The sequence below is a fragment of the Gobius niger genome, assembly GCF_951799975.1.
Source record: "Gobius niger genome assembly, chromosome: 9".
Classification (NCBI taxonomy): domain Eukaryota; kingdom Metazoa; phylum Chordata; class Actinopteri; order Gobiiformes; family Gobiidae; genus Gobius; species Gobius niger.
In genome coordinates this window covers 36,824,859-36,842,981 of record NC_136860.1, presented here as the reverse complement: position 1 = coordinate 36,842,981, position 18,123 = coordinate 36,824,859, and the positions used below count along the sequence as shown (strand labels likewise).

The window sequence follows — 18,123 nt, the reverse complement described above, 5'->3', positions numbered from 1 at the left end:
TATACACCTGTACATCTTTGTTTTCAGGACAGTTGATGTTTACGTCATAATTATGCTGTAGTGGGGTCATAGGACTGTAATAAACGTGTAATAAACATGTAATAAACATGATTGAATGAGAAAAAAAAGGCAAAAGTCAGGCATAATATGCGTTTTCTGAAAAACAAAGGGAATTAAATGAAAAACTAAGTAGAGAAGGTATCAGATGAGAACAATGTTTTAGTGGCCCTAGTGATAAGGAGATGCTAATAAAGGTTGTACAGGAGAAATGTTTATTTTTGACAAAAAGAGCAAAATATCCAGGTGTTCATGTCGCTTTACCTTTGACATGGATTTGTAGAACTATTTCATTTGTTGTTGCACAGTTTCTGTGAGACCTTTGAAAGTGAGGAATGAGTACATTCCAAAACAAAGACAGGAAGTCTGTCACGTAAGGTTCCAGAGTTCTTGTTCATAGAAACAAGAACATACACGGTGGGGCGGGGGAGTGTGATCTGCCTTCAGGACCCGAGGTGAATTATTTATTGTTTGTTAGGCCAACAAAAAATAGTAGATTTCAAGTAATAGGCAAAATAAAAAAGATAAAATATAAAATATGTACAACACATGGTGTACAAACTCGTGACCGAATTCATCTTGATGTTATTCCAGCCCCTTGAGGCCCTCACACATTTTAGACTCTGACTCTGTACTTCACAATGCAGCGACCACACCCTCTAAGGTCCGTGACCTCACTGACCCACAAGGGTTTTAATAGTTGAGAATAAAATGATGTAACTCACATGGCCGTTTTGCTGGCTTTGATGACTGGCAGCAGCTTCAAAAAAGCTGTTGGTGAAGCAAAGTATTTCCTCAGATCAAAGACCTCCAGGTCAGTGTCTGAGGACAGAAGGATGAAGACCAGAGCGGACCACAGAGCAGGAGTCATGTCAGACAGACGTCCTTCTGAGATGTTTTCCTGGATCTGTTCAACCAGTGTGTGGTCGTTCAGTTCATTCAGACAGTGGAACAGGTTGATACTTCCCTCAGTGGACGAACCCTCACCAATCCTTTCTTTGATGTACTCAATAGTTTTCTGATTCACCTCAGGGCTACTTTCTGTCTGAGTCAGTAAAACTGGTAGCAGACTCTGATTGGTCGGCAGAGACAGCCCCAGGAGGAAGCGCAGGAACAAGTCCAGGTGTCCGTTTGGACTTTCTAAAGCACGGTCCACAGCAGAGCGGTAGAAAACTACAAACTCATCCTCAGGCCTCTCAGAGGTCTGTTGTGTGGACAGCAGGTTAACTCCAGAGCTGAAGAAGGTCTGATGGACGTAAAGCGCAGCCAGAAACTCCTGCACACTCAGATGGATGAAGCAGTAGACCTTTTCCTGGTACAGGCCTGGCTCCTCTCTAAAGACCTGTGTGAAGACTCCAGAGTAACGAGCGATCTCTGCAGCGTCCAGCCCACACTCGCTCAGGTCTGACTCGTAGAAGATCAGGTTTCCTTTCAGCAGCTGCTCAAAGGCCAGTTTTCCCAGAGCCTGCACCATCTCCCTGGTCTCTGGACTCCAGGGAGAGTCTGTTGCAGAGCGTCCATCGTACTTGAGGCCCTTGACTTTGGCCTGGACCACGAGGAAGTGGATGTACATCTGTGTGAAGGTATGAGGCAGCTCTTCTCCCTCTTTCTCTTTCAGCACATGCTCCAGGACTGAGGAGAGGATCCAGCAGAAAACTGGCATGTGGCACATGATGTAAAGACTTAGTGATTTCTTAATGTGGGAGATGATGGCTGTGGCCTCGTCTGTGAACCTCTTTCTGAAGTACTCTTCCTTCTGTGGGTCGGTGAACCCTTGCACCTCTGTCACCATGGAGACGCACTCCGCTGGGATCTGATTGGCCGCTGCGGGGCGTGTGGTTATCCAGAGGCGAGCGGAGGGAAGCAGGCTCCCCCTGATGAGGTTCACCAGCAGCTCCTCCACTGAGGCGCTCTCTGTGGGCTCAGTCAGGACCCGGGTCCGGCTGAAGTCCAGAGGAAGTCTGCACTCGTCCAGACCGTCCAAGATGAAGAGCACCTTTAGATGTTCTAAACTTTTGAGTCCTTTAGTTTCACTGAAAAAATGGTGCAGAAGTCCCATCAGACTGAACTGTCTGTCTCTGAGCACATTGAGCTCTCTGAAAGTGAAGGGGAACAGCAGCTGGATGTCCTGGTTGGCTTTGCCTTCAGCCCAGTCCAGACTGAACTTCTGAGTCAGCAGCGTTTTCCCGATGCCAGCCATGCCCTTTGTCAGCACCGTCCTGACTGGCCCCCGCCTCTCTGTCTGCTCTGCTCTGATTAGTTCCTCTGTCAGCTCTGCGATGATTAGTTCCTCTGTCTGCTCTGCTCTGATTGGTTCCTCTGTCAGCTCTGCTCTGATTGGTTCCTCTGTCTGCTCTGCTCTGATTGGTTCCTCTGTCTGCTCTGCTCTGATTGGTTCCTCTGTCTCCTCTGGTTGCTCTTCTGTTCTATTCAGTTCTTGCTTTTTTGTGTTTCCTGTTTTGAGTCCAGAAGTTATCTTTTTAAACATGTTTTTCACTCTACGTGGTTTCTTTATTACCGGTTTCTTGACAGGGGGTGACTGCCTTCCTATTTTCCTTATTTTGGGGGCGGGGCCTTTGAAGAGGTCTTCACATAAGATAGTAGATTCAGATATGAATCTTTTCCTGGACGCAGCCTGGATGTGCCTAACCTCATGTTCCTGGTTGACCTCTGAGGCCCCTCCCTCTGTGATGTAGAGCTCTGTGTAGATCTGGTTCAGGAGGGTTTGTTTTCCTTCTTTACTGATGCCCTCAGACACACAGCTGAACCTCTGCTTCAGGAGACTCTTCAGTTTGCTCTGACAAACGCCTGAAGGACTTTCTGGAACACAAAACATTATGAGAAGAAACAGCAAAGGCCTGAACACATTGAGCCTGACAGGGTGAACTTACTGCTGAAAAGGCGCTGAGCCAGTGACTCCTGCTCCATCCTCCTCAGGAAGTCCACAGTGATGTTCAGAAAAGCCTCTCGGATAATCTACCTTTCCTCCTCTCCCTTACTGTCAAAGCATTCTGGGTCTTCTGACCACAGAAACCCAAGGAACCGTTTCAGCTCATCTTTGACAAAGGCCATAATGTTTTCCTCCAGTTGCTAAAATGTGCACAAAATCAAAGTAAAATCAAAGAGTTGAGACACAGTAAGTAAAGTACAGACCTTGAATACACCGTCCAGCTCAGTCCGAGACCACTGTCCACTGGCACCGGGCTCAAGTCCTGGTTTGTGATGTTCTGTTTCACTGATGAAACACAATAAAATCATGTTTAAACTCTGTCAATTGTCTACCCTGCTTTCAAGATCGAGTTACAAGCATATACTGTAAAAAATAATGGGGGTTCACTCCCCCTTTTTTGCTATAATGACCACGTTCGAAAGAGAATCTATGGCGGATTTACAGACTCCTCCTACCCGGCTCTGACAGAGCATGTTCCTGAAAAAGGCATGAGGGCAGGATCTTCACTGTAGACTCGGCCCTCGTGGGGCATGAAGTTTGGTCGTAACCGTAACTGCGCCCGCACCAATAGCTCTAATGCTAACAGCCTGTCAATCAAAGTCCGGCCCTCATTAGGATATGAGATTTCTAAAATATACCTTATGAAAATCAGCCCGGTTTCTTTAATTGTAACTGTAAAGACCAACAGAGTAGTTTTGCACTATTTTGATTGTGGCTACGGTATAAGGCTAATTATTAAGGTATCAAGCTTTTATTGTGGTAACCATGGAAACCGGAAGCATGACAGCGGAAGTTAACTTGAACGGAGAAAAAGTCGAAAGAAAAGGCCTCAACGGTTCACAGTAAAAAAGGAAAAAACTACAGAAAAAACTGTTCAAAAATGCAACTTTAGCTTCAGTCAATTGGGGAACAAGGTTTGTAAATTTCAAGAGTAATATGTTTGAGAAAATTGAAATGTTTATTGTAATTGTTGATAATGCTAATGGAAGGAAACTAATTAATGAGCTGTAACGGTAAAATGTAATGGCAACGTATGGTTTTATTTGTTTTACATTTTTAAAAGTCATTTCACCACCAGTTCTGGCGTTCTTATATTGACTGGACGCTTCAGTAACTGACCCAGCGTTATCACAGGAGGAAAATCTAGCTGTAGAAAGTTTTAAAAAAAGTTAGAAACCCGGCTTCAAATCGGCTTAGAACGTGTGTAAAGTGCAATGCTTTCTAATGGAAAACTAGCTTGTTCTGCCAGCTATATGGAGGTACCACAGCAATGGCGGACAATGGCGCCCCCTAGCGTCACGATCATGAAGCAGAGCATCCAGCAGCCAATGGTTACAAGCCCTGAGCTTGTTGGAGAGTTGCCTTGAGAGGAGGACCAGTTCCAGATCCAGTAACTCACCAAGGCTCAACAGAAGGTTTATCTTTGAATGTTACAGGGAGATACATAGATTGATCGCTTTTGATGGATTCACAGCTTGGACCAGTGGAGGAAGTTTCTGCAAGTCTGTTGAGTTGCATGGTAAAGTTAGTAAAATACTAGATCAACTCATGATAACTGTATATGTTATAGTCGTTTTAGGGACTCACTTGGATTCTGTAGTGGGACATTCTTCATTAAATGCTAAAGGAAGATCCAAGGAGCGTTTACTTGTGATGGATTCACTGCTTGGACCAGAGCCTTCTGCCACACTGTTGAGATGCAATAAAACACACAATTCATAAGTGATGCTGAACATAATCCATGGCTTGAATGGACTTACTCTAAATGTGTAGAACATCCAGCTTTGAAGGCCATAGGAAGATCTATAGAGCGTTCACTCTTGATGGACTCACACCTGGGATTAGGATCGTCCATCGTCCTCGAGGCTGGACAATAAACAAGGCCTGTTTGGGAAAGACGACAATTAAACGTCCGAAACAATGAAATAATATCTGGTCCTTTGTATCAACATTAAATCTTAAAGTCTGATGAGGTTGGTGTGGAATCTGCAGATGTCCATGGTGCTGGAACTTGGATAGACAAGGTTCCAGACTAGTATTTCTAAAGAGTGTTGTAAGATTGGCAGAGTTATTGATGTCTACACCCTCTTAAAAGCACATTAACAGATAAAGCACTTCAGCGGTTCAGTGACATCCTGAAGGCGTTGGTTAAAGTACCTCACAGGAGTGGCATCATCATAACATTTGAAGAAAATGTTTGTCTTGATGCGCGGATGTGTAGCAGTCTCTGAGGTATTTTGGCCTCTTGTATCAAGGACCTTTATCTGAAAAGTCATGAGGCTATGGATGGAGGTGAAAGTAAGAACTCTGACTATCAGCTCTGCTACTGCTGTACGATAACTGATCTGTAAATGGACAATTTTACTCAGAGATTCCAGGCTTTACCTCAGAGGAACAAAGTAGCTCCTCGTAGGATTTCTAACTTTTTACCACATAGCGACAGTACATATAGTACTTGAGGAGTTAAATGCTTGCTTACTCTTAATAGCAGTGGGAAAGAAATTGTGAGAGAAAGTTATTACTGCAGTGTATGTTTTTTGTGTGTGTGTGTGTGTGTCCGTGCGTGCGTTTAGCATGTTTCGTTTAAACTGTGTGGTTAATAAGCACTTAAAGTAATAAACGTGTAGGTCAGAAGTCTCTATACTTTGACTTTTATTGGAGTACTTTGGACTGCTAAACACACTTGACAAATAAAAGAATAAAACCACAGCGATATGAGATAAAGGTGCACAAATATAAGTATATAACGAACAATCAAATATATACACAATGGCAATAGAAAAGAAATTGTCAAAAAGTGTAAATAGAACTTTAAGAAGAACAAAAAATATTTTACATTGTGCTTCTCTGGTATTTTATTTGTATATTTATTTATTTATGGACATATTTTTATTGGAGGATAAGCCCCATGAGAGGCATCGTCTCGTTTTCAAGAGGGTCCTCGGGATCAAGAACAAAACAGCAGAGCAAATACACAGAATCAAATAATAAAGAACACAACAGTACAACAAAATCTTTTAACACACCCATCCCCTCACACACACACACACACCTACACACACACACACACACACACACACACACACACACACACACACACACGCACACACACACACACACACACACATGCATTTTGATAAATGGATATACAGTATTTACAGAGTCTGGACAAGTCATGAACAAGTCTGGACTTGTTCCTTTGACGTATTAGAATAGGAAAAGGTACATTTGGTTAAGATCCTTTACTACTTTTTTATTCCTTCTGGTCATTTATGTTAGTTATTTAGCTTTCAACTTCTAGATATTTTGTCATTCTTTCATTTTTTTTTAATACGACTGATAAAAACTGTTATAATGAACAACTACAGAAACGTGTGACTCACCAAGTCTTCTCTTCTGTCTTCAAATGCGTGTGATTCCCCAGCAGTTCACCTGAGCAAAGACCACAGGGCGGGACTCCTGTTCAGGACGATTAAGGGAACATTTGGGTAATAGTGACTTCATCTAACAGACTGAAATGGAAATCGATCGGTCTCTTCACTGTAATGAAGCTGCTTACCTTAGAAAACCTTTGCTCTGCCCTAAAGAATAACCTTTGTCCCCAAGGTTGCGCCACACCTTAAAGTTACACTGTAATGTTTACACTGTGATGTAGTTCCTGCATTAAAAAAGAAGCAGAAGAAGAAGAAGATCCTTATTTATATAGTGCCTTTCACAGACATATAGTCACAAAGCGCTTTACATGAGACAATTGTACATACCTGGATTTGTGATTTCATTCATGCATATTTGAGAAATACAAATTAGACCCAGAAAGTGTCCCCTCACCAGCTGAAGCTGTGAGGGAGAAGATTCTCTGCTATATTTGATCAGTGTGGGTAAAGGCCTCAGACTCAAGTTATTTCTTTATTACAGTTGGCAGTTCCATTTTTAGCTCTATTCAACCTGTCTGTACCAGTGCAGACACGTTCAGCGGTTTGAGGGAGGGGTGCGTCGCTGTTTTATATACATTAAAAAGTAATAAAAATGGTCCAACATGGAAGAAGAAATATTCAGATTAAGAAAATGTAGTTATAGTCATTTAAAAAAGCAATGTCTCTGGATCCAAATAGTACTTATTTTGACGGACACATTTCTTTGTTTTAAAAGCAGCCCTTGTCTAAAAGTATAAAATAAACAATAGACACAATGTTATTTTTTAAGCCTCATATCACACTATTTGTCATAATCGGCATACCATTAACATGTAAAACATAGTCTCCCAGGCTCTCAGTGCATTAGCTGCCATGATCCAGACTTTTAAAAAGAAAAGTGTTTTCAACTTCATATAATTTATGCTTTTAAAGACAATAAAATCTCTCTTCTGTTCACAACGCGCAACAACAGTGAAATAAAATGATTGTAATTAGAAAGTAAACAAAGCTTATTTTGTTCATTGAACTTTTCTCCCAAACAGAAACACAAGAAACACATAGAAACACAACAAAAATGGCTGCACACATTTGGTAATTGTGGATAAAAATGTAAATAAATAAAAGTTCCTCTCCTTCATCATAGCTCAGCTTCATAAAGATATTCTGCGTTTAATAGTGTGTGAACTAGCTCTACAGGTCGCCAACAGTCTCCAGGAAGCTTCTTGCTGTTTTGGTGTAAATTACTGGAAGGACTGTAAAACTGTAACATACAGAAACACAAAGAATGCATATTACAATCTTAATTTGGGCAAACAAACCATATAAATATAAAATAAGTAACTTAGAGATGACAAAAAAACGATCTCATTAGTGAGCGATTAGCACAATGCTAATTTACATGGGAAAAGCCATGGAGATGGCTTGGAAACTCACTAAAATGACTAAATTTGGTATCTAATGGAAGCGAAGATGGCTATTATTCGCGTACTTACAGACAGATATTTGTGTAGAGCCATAATAAAATGTTAACTGAACTAAGGAAGCACCAAGTGGACAAAACACACGAAACTCAAAACGCAAATAACAATTCCCAAGAGGGGGCAGTACAAAAGTCTTAAGGTCAGATTTTCTTTCAGTTAAACAAAACCTCACAGTCAAGCTACAGACGAATCAGGCAAAACATTATGACCTTTTATTGGATCGAGTGATATAAACCAGAACAGCTGGAGGAAGTGTGTGTGGAGCGGGAAGTTTGGGCATCTCTGCTGAGACTGCTGCCCCCGCGACCCGGTGCCCCCGCGACCCGGCCCCGGATAAAGCGGAAGAAAATGGATGGATGGATTGATAAAAACACGATTAAACAAATTAACTAAAGATATTGCCCGAGCTGTGAACTCTGCAGCTCAAGAACACCCCACAAGAGCTGCATTTGTGAAGATGCTCAGACTCAAGTTATCAAGACGTCACAGAAATCCTCACCCATTTTTCCAGCTTCAAACACACTTTGAGGACAAATGTTCACTTGAGGAAAGAATCTGTGTCACTGATTTCATTTGTCTGAGGTCATAATGTTCAGCCTGATTCATGAACTTATTGAGGAACGATTTACAAAACAACTGACCTTTGGCAAAAGTTTAGAATAGTGATAATAAGTTTGACGTTTCAGCGTTAAGAGAAATGCACAGGTTTGGAGAGTCCCAGCCATGCCCCCTCCTGGGACCACGCCCCCTCCTGGGACTCACCTGGAGAAAAGGTGAGCGGAGAAGTGGCCGAGTTTCTGAAGGGAGAGATATTAGTCAACAGCCTCTTAACCCCCGCCTGAACCGGTTTGGCTTTACCCAAATCTAAAAGCTTCTGGAATAAAGTGTCAGAATAGCAACAAAAATATGACAAAAATGCTACGAAAAAGTGATGAAAAAGTGATGAAAAACGGATGTAAATTTGACACAAATGTGAAAAAAATGTGACAAATAAGAGACAATAAAATTACAAACAATGGGACAAAAAGTGATGAAAAAGTGACGTAAATTTGACAAAAAAAAGAAGCAAAAATGTGTCTAAAATGTGGCTAAAATCTGAGAAAAAAGTGACAAAAATGTGACAAAACGTTAAAAAAAAAGCAATGAAAAATCTTAAAAGCTGACAGCTGTGCGGCAACAAGATCCTAGATCAGTTTTGTAAGTCTTAGCTTTCAAATGAGGCCACTTTGGTCCATAGGCTGTAACATTTTAGATTTGGGTAAAGCACACAAAAATGTGACAAAAACACAATGATAACATGACGACAACACAAGGAAAAGTCTTATATCCATGTTGTAGGTCTTAGCTTTCAAATGAGGCGTTAGACTGACCTATAGGCTGTAAGCTCCAGCGCTCCAGAAGCTTTTAGATTTGGGTAAAGCTGAACTGGAGAAAATGTCCTCGGTTAAGGCGGGGGTTTAGAGGTTAATGATGGAAAAACCTGATGGAGAATTCCCCTATTGTACATGTTTTTAGCGGTCGGGTAAACCGGAGTACCTGGAGGAAACTTACGCAGACACGGGGAGAACATGCAAACTCCACACAGAAAGGCCCCATGCAGGAAGCTAACCGCTGAGCCACCGTTTGGATATTTATGCACAGAAAAAGTCTAGAATCACTACTCGAGTCTGTTACAATGGCTTTTATTGGGTTGTTTCATCATCATTTCAGCTTTTTTAACGCTTATTCAACAACAGTATTTGAAGAAAAGACGATATTTGACATTATATTTACAAGTCTAAGTCGTATTATGGTCACGGCTCGTCGTCCCAGGGTGACTGTGGGTCCCGACGCCAAACCAGGCTGTTTAATCAATGAATGGACAAGAGAATACAAGGTTAACATGGGGAACAGTCGAGAGGATATCACTATTATACTTCCTATTGGATTCTTATGTGGCCAGTGGTTTTCTTCTGCCAATATATTCCTATGAGGGATTAGCAGGGTCGGCCCAGGACGTCATGTTGTCTCTGTGACTGTGACCGTTCATGTTCTCCTCATGTGAGAAGGGGACACCTCTCCTTACGGGGGACAATAAAGTCTACCTGTCTCTTCCAGACTGCTGTTGGAGAACGGGGGGGTCCTGCCTGAGCACATTCACGACCACACGGTGCGGGACAGGCCTGAGGTGACACCCTGCACCTGCTGTAACCCTCAAAAATACTTCTCACACGTTCGGGACGGAGCCAACTTTGGGACTCAGGTCGGCTTCATCTGGATCAGAGAAACCCAACAAGAGACTGTGATGAACAAAGGTCTGAGATAATCAACCAGGAAGAGACAGAAAGTCAGACTGTGGTTATGTTTTACAGACATTGTTCTTTCATTGGACACTTTATCCTCACACATTTTTCCTGTTTCTGAGGTCATATTCACACTTGTTGGTCTGGACTTGGTTTATCTACTTCAGTCACTGGTCTGGATCACGTTCACAGAGCGCAGTAACAACACTAGCCAGCAGGGGGCACTATGTCAACGTTTCATAGAAGCTACATTACATACATTTGAGTTTGGCAGGAATAAATGAAGGATTGTTTTCTATGCTTAACAGTTACTGCGCTGCTCTATTATGAAAGTACTGTGTTGGAGAACTCATGTGTCAAGCATAGAAAACAATCCTTCATTTATTCCTGCCAAACTCAAATGTATGTAATGTAGTTTCATAGAAGCTACATTACATACATTTGAGTTTGGCAGGAATAAATGAAGGATTGTTTTCTATGCTTGACACATGAGTTCTCCAACACAGTACTTTCATAATAGAGCAGCGCAGTAACTGTTAAACGTAACTCTTCCCAACACCACATAGGATCATCAACCCCACTAGAACCCCTGAGGAGTGAGAGTTATTCTCTTCTCTTGTCGGTGCATGTTTTGCTTCATTTCTATGACTGCATGAAATATGATCAATAATGTCTGAAAAGAAATGAAAACAACTTTGAACATTGATGCATAGTACAGATAAAATGTTCGCGGATCAATTTATTGTTTCTGGATTTGGGATTACAGCAGGAAATCATGACACATTTTTAGTTTCCACAATATGACAATAGTGTTTGTTTGTTTGTTTGTTTCTAGACATATTATTTACTATTTGACTGAAATTAACGTTTAAAACAAGTGATCTGTTCAGTTTATGACGACTCTTAGTTTACAAACTTTATAATCTTACATGTCCTTTGTCGTTGCCATAGTAAATGTTTGTCACACTTGATGCTTTTGTGTCTTGAGTTCAGCTGAAGACAGGATTTCAAATAAGTCTGACAGAACTGCAGTAGGATGCAAACACAGCCACCAGAGTTTCTATGAAAGTGGTGCAGAAACTAGTGATGCCAAGCCATTTACCATCAGGGGACACCTCATAGAAAGACAATAATCCAGCATCAATATCCAAATACACGAGCACTCGCTGTGATGCAGAAGAGCGGACTGGATACTCCTTTCCTCTGTGACGAATAGAGTATTTCCCCATAAACACTCTCAGAGTCCAGGATTCATCATTTTGCCCAAACAAACATTCTTTACCGTCTCCTTTTCTCTTCAGTTTTTTATAACACAAAGCAATGTCCACCCACCCAGGATCATCCTCTCCACAGCCAGATCACGTGATATTTCCCAAAATGGACGACTTTGTGTAGGTTGCCTAGCAACCACGTAATGTACTTTTTTTTTCCAGAGAGTCATGACGAAGGTGTTTATCAATTTTGGTTTGGCCATCATAGACTTTTTTGATCGGGGTCACGTGACGGATGTCTGTGCCAAATTTTGTTTGTCTACGACAAAGTTCACTTTTATTTACAATTAATTTTTATCCGGCGCTCTGCAGGGGGCGCTATTGCGGGGTTGACGACTCAACCAACGATTCAAGTTACACTAAAATCGGCCACAGTATGTGTGAGTTCTGACTCTTCGAAGGTGACGCCGAGCGCCGAAAACGAACGCACATTTCATGGTGTTGCCATGACAAAACCGGATAAACTAAAATTTGAAATTTGCTGAGAATGGCCTCTCAGTTGCGGCCTTGTCATGACCACGCCCAATAGTTTAAAAAAATGGAATTAATGATTTTGAAAGCCACATGGGTTTGGGACATGTTGGCCAAAATTGGATTCCATTGAAAACTTGGGGATCAGGGGCCAGAAGTTCAAGAGGTACGATTTTGAAGGTTTGAGGTTCGGGCCAAGATGGCCGACTTCCTGTAGCATTTAGGGTGGGGTCATAATATAATTTTTTCCATGTCCTGATGTGGTCTATGTCCCTGGCCAATGTCAATTTTGTACAATGATTTTTTTTCCGACCAGGCTCTCATTGACTCAATGTAAACTGCCTGTTTGAGGGGGCGCCACTGAGCATTCTTTTATCATTTTCTCTCGCGGACCCCCCCCCCAAAATGAGAGCTTGCGGAGCACTAAGTTTTGACCCCTCTTATGGAATAAATCATCATTATTGTTCTGTTTTCTGGTTCTAAATGACAAATATTTCAGCATCGTTATTGAAAAAAGTATTGTTCAGGTATCAGTATTGTAAACCAAGTATTGTTAAAGTACTGGTATTGAAAACAAATAAAAATGGGTACCCAGCTCCATTTAGATGAGCCCGAAATCTGATAATGTGATGATATTTTACTTGGAGTCAGCTTTTGTGAATAAAGGCGGAAATTTGGAAAATTGACGAAATTTCAGGAGAAACTCTGACAGAGTCCAACATGCTGACAGGCAAAGAACTCTGGCCATTTTCCCGAAGGATGGGCGGGCCACTTACAAGCCACTTACAAGCCAATTAAAGGCATTTTTGGCGATAGCGGTTGCGTGTGCACACCATTAGGTCCAGGTCTGGGAATGTTAACGCGCACCGGATTGGGTCTGTTCCAGTCCGACAAAGTCTGTTAAAGATATGAGGCTTTGAAATGTGCTGAAAATGTTCTCTCAGTTGCGGCCTTGTCATGACCACGCCCAATAGTTTAAAAAAAATGTAATTGATGATTTTGAAAGCCATGTGGGTTTGGGACATGTTTGCCAAAATTGGATTCCATTGAAAACTTGGGAATCAGGGGCCAGAAGTTCAAGAGGTACGATTTTGAAGGTTTGTGGTTCGGGCCAAGATGGTTGACTTCCTGTAGCATTTAGGGTGGGGTCATAATATAATTTTTTCCATGTCCTGATGTGGTCTATGTCCCTGGCCAATGTCAATTTTGTACAATGATTTTTTTTGCGACCGGGCTCTCATTGACTAAATGTAAACTGCCTGTTTGAGGGGGCGCCACTGAGCATTATTTTATTATCTTTTCTCGCGGACCCCCCCAAAATGAGAGCTTGTGGAGCACTAAGTTTTGACTCATTTCATGGAATAAATCATCATTATTGTTCTGTTTTCTGGTTCTAAATGACAAATATTTTAGCATCGTTATTGAAAAAAGTATTGTTCAGGTATCAGTATTGTTAAAGTACTGGTATTGAAAACAAATAAAAATGGGTACCCAGCTCCATTTAGATGAGCCCGAAATCTTATAATGTGATGATATTTTACTTGGAGTCAGCTTTTGTGAATAAAGGCGGAAATTTGGAAAATTGACGACATTTCAGGAGAAACTCTGACTGAGTCCAACATGCTGCCAGGCAAAGAACTCTGGCCATTTTCACGGAGGATGGGCGGGCCACTTACAAGCCACTTACAAGCCAATTTAAAGGCATTTTTGGCGATAGCGGCTGCGTGTGCACACCATTAGGTCCAGGTCTGGGAATGTGCACGCGCGCCGGATTGGGTCCGTTCCAATCCGACAAGTCTGTGAAAGATATGAGGCTTTGAAATTTGCTAAAAATGGCCTCTCAGTCCTTGTCATGACCACGCCCAATAGTTTAAAAAAAATGTAATTGATGATTTTTAAAGCCACATGGGTTTGGGACATGTTGGCCAAAATTTGATTCCATTGAAAACTTGGGGATCAGAGTCCAGAAGTTCAAGAGGTACGATTTTGAAGGTTTGAGGTTTGGGCCAAGATGGCTGACTTCCTCTAGCATTTAGGGTGGGGTCATAATATAATTTTTTCCATGTCCTGATGTGGTCTATGTCCCTGGCCAATGTCAATTTTGTACAATTATTTTTTTTGCGACCGGGCTCTCATTGACTCAATGTAAACTGCCTGTTTGAGGGGGCGCCACTGAGCATTATTTTATTATCTTCTCTCGCGGACCCCCCCAAAATGAGAGCTTGTGGAGCACTAAGTTTTGACCCCTTTCATGGAATAAATCATCATTATTGTTCTGTTTTCTGGTTCTAAATGACAAATATTTTAGCATCGTTATTGAAAAAAGTATTGTTCAGGTATCAGTATTGTTAAAGTACTGGTATTGAAAACAAAAAAAATGGGTACCCAGCTCCATTTAGATGAGCCCGAAATCTTATAATGTGATGATGTTTTACTTGGAGTCAGCGTTTGTGAATAAAGGCGGAAATTTGGAAAATTGACGAAATTTCAGGAGAAACTCTGACAGAGTCCAACATGCTGCCAGGCAAAGAACTCTGGCCATTTTCACGGAGGATGGGCGGGCCACTTACAAGCCACTTACAAGCCAATTAAAGGCATTTTTGGCGATAGCGGTTGCGTGTGCACACCATTAGGTCCAGGTCTGGGAATGTGCACGCGCACCGGATTGGGTCCGTTCCAATCCGACAAAGTCTGTGAAAGATATGAGGCGTTGAAATTTGCTGAAAATGTTCTCTCAGTTGCGGCCTTGTCATGACCACGCCCAATAGTTTAAAAAAAATGTAATTGATGATTTTGAAAGCCACATGGGTTTGGGACATGTTGGCCAAAATTGGATTCCATTGAAAACTTGGGGATCAGGGTCCAGAAGTTCAAGAGGTACGATTTTGAAGGTTTGAGGTTCGGGCCAAGATGGCCGACTTCCTGTAGCATTTAGGGTGGGGTCATAATATAATTTTTTCCATGTCCTGATGTGGTCTATGTCCCTGGCTAATGTCAATTTTGTACAATGATTTTTTTTTGCGACCGGGCTCTCATTGACTCAATGTAAACTGCCTGTTTGAGGGGGCGCCACTGAGCATTATTTTATTATCTTCTCTCGCGGACCCCCCCAAAATGAGAGCTTGTGGAGCACTAAGTTTTGACCCCTTTCATGGAATAAATCATCATTATTGTTCTGTTTTCTGGTTCTAAATGACAAATATTATAGCATCGTTATTGAAAAAAGTATTGTTCAGGTATCAGTATTGTTAAAGTACTGGTATTGAAAACAAAAAAAATGGGTACCCAGCTCCATTTAGATGAGCCCGAAATCTTATAATGTGATGATGTTTTACTTGGAGTCAGCGTTTGTGAATAAAGGCGGAATTTTGGAAAATTGACGAAATTTCAGGAGAAACTCTGACAGAGTCCAACATGCTGCCAGGCAAAGAACTCTGGCCATTTTCACGGAGGATGGGTGGGCCACTTGCAAGCGAGAGGGGGGTTGTTTGAGGGGGCGCCACTGAGCATTCTTTCATCATTTTCTCTCGCGGACCCCCCCCCCCCCCCCCCCAAAATGATAGCTTGTGGAGCACTAAGTTTTGACCCCTCTTATGGAATAAATCATCATTATTGTTCTGTTTTCTGGTTCTAAACGACAAATATTTCAGCATCATTATTGAAAAAAGTATTGTTCAGATATCAGTATTGTAAACCAAGTATTGTTAAAGTACTGGTATTGAAAACAAATAAAAATGGGTACCCAGCTCCATTTATATGAGCCTTAAATCTTATAATGTGATGATATTTTACTTGGAGTCAGCTTTTGTTAATAAAGGCGGAAATTTGGAAAATTGACGAAATTTCAGGAGAAACTCTGACAGAGTCCAACATGCTGCCAGGCAAAGAACTCTGGCCATTTTCACGGAGGATGGGCGGGCCACTTACAAGCCACTTACAAGCCAATTTAAAGGCATTTTTGGCGATAGCGGCTGCGTTTGCACACCATTAGGTCCAGGTCTGGGAATGTGCACGCCCGCCGGATTGGGTCCGTTCCAATCCCACAAAGTCTGTGAAAGATATGAGGCTTTGAAATTTGCTAAAAATGGACTCTCAGTTGCGGCCTTGTCATGACCACGTCCAATAGTTTAAAAAAATGTAATTGATGATTTTGAAAGCCACATGGGTTTGGGACATGTTGGCCAAAATTGGATTCCATTGAAAACTTGGGGATCAGGGGCCAGAAGTTCAAGAGGTACGATTTTGAAGGTTTGTGTATCGGGCCAAGATGGTTGACTTCCTGTAGCATTTAGGGTGGGGTCATAATATAATTTTTTCCATGTCCTGATGTGGTCTATGTTCCTGGCAAATGTCAATTTTGTACAATTATTTTTTTGCGACCGGGCTCTCATTTACTCAATGTAAACTGCCTGTTTGAGGGGGCGCCAATGAGCTTTATTTTCTCTCGCGGACCCCCCCTCCCCCCCCCAAAGAAAAAGCTTGCGGAGCACTAAGTTTTAATTTTAAAATTTTAGTTTTAAATGCGTGTCCGTTGCTCGGGCCTAATAAAGATAATAATGATAATAATGAAAATAATGACAATAATAATAATAATAATAATAATAATAATAATAATAATAATAATAATAGTGAGCAGTTTGTTTGCTTTATCATCACTGATCTGTTACATCTGGGTAAAAGTTTACAGGTCACTTTACATAATAATAATTAATATTACCTGAAATTCAGTATAGTATAATAATGTACAGTATAGTGTTAATACAGCAGAGACATTACATTAGTTGTGGAAAGTGAATTAATCTGTTTTATACTTAAATCTCAGGTATCTGATTTATCCAGTTTTTATTGGATTGGATAAATTGTGAAAGAAAAATTAAGCTGAAAAAACCCCCAGACGTTTCAGAGGAAATAAACGAGCAGCAAAAAGCAAAATCCAATTTCCAGACCAGGGAACGTCAGGGCTGAAGATGCCCCTGGATAAGACGTCAAATGTCTTCAATTCAACTCAGTCCAAATGACTCATATTTGAATATATTTCTAAAATGGAGCAGCAAAAGATGATTTAAAGTATACATAGAGTCTGTTTTTCATCATTCTTCGCATGTGCACTTACATTATGTTGATCTGCGACAGACGACCGCGGCGCTGGGGGAAGGTTCAAGGCAGGACTGCTGGAGAGAGCGGCGCTGATGGAGTTCACCCACAGCTTCTTGTCATTTGTTTTTTTTCAAGGTTTTCCATCACGAAAGCATCTGTTTGAAAACCAGCAGCCTTTAAACAAGAGATCTCCAACCAGTCGCTTTAAACTCATCAAGCTTTTTACGAAACTGGACATGAGCCACGCCTACCAGCAGATGCTGCTGGACGAGGAATTGAAGGAATATGTTACAATAAACACACACAAGGGATTGTTCAAGTACAACCGCCTGGTGTTTGGAGTGTGAAGAATGTCACTGAGCGAAGATCATTTCTGGGCATAGTTAACTACTATGGAACATTTTTCCAGGACCTCTCGAAAGTTTTGGCGCCGCTGTACAAACTACTGCACAATGACACAAAGTGGCAGTGGTGTGATGAGCAAGAGAAAGCTTTTAAAGAAGTAAAATAACTACTCCACTCTGCAAAACTGCTTGTTCATTTTGACCCAGACAAAGAGGATACCCTTTTGTGTGATGCCTCACCCCACGGCGTGGGGGCAGTTCTATCACATGTGATGCACAGGATGGGTCTGAAAAGCCTATTGGTTTTGCTTCACGGACATTGACGGCTGCGGAAAAGGTTTACTCGCAGTTAGACAAGGAGGGTCTTGCGATTGCGTTTGCTGTAAAGCGTTTCCACACTGTCAGCCTACCAGTATACAATACAGTACAGAGCTGGAAAAGTGCCTCCAGAGACTGTGTTTTCATTGGGGAGATTGTTTGAAACCCCGGTAAAGGCATCTCAAGTCAAGCAATGGACCGAGCGAGACCCAGTCCTGTCGAAGGTTAAGACTTACCTTTTGCGAGGGTCTGTTGTTGAAAGTGAGGAATTGAGGCCTTATGTGACACGAAAGACAGAACTGAGCATACAGGATGGATGCATTTTCTGGGGGACGAGAGTCATAGTACCACCCTCGGGTCGTTCACAGATTATGGAGGAAATACATGAGACACATCCAGGGGTGTCAAGAATGAAAAGCCTGGCAAGATCTTACGTATG

The 18,123-nt window shown here is 41.7% G+C and overlaps 1 protein-coding gene across 1 annotated transcript in view; it reads right to left on the bottom strand.

Annotated features, from left to right (window-relative positions):
• Positions 1-18,123, bottom strand: part of LOC306968079 (NACHT, LRR and PYD domains-containing protein 5-like) — a 429,270-nt gene that overhangs the window by 389,451 nt on the left and 21,696 nt on the right. Inside the window, exon 7 of the mRNA XM_079563345.1 lies at positions 783-2,877. Coding sequence (XP_079419471.1) covers positions 783-2,877 — 2,095 coding nt within the window. The remainder of the gene's footprint in view (positions 1-782; positions 2,878-18,123) is intronic.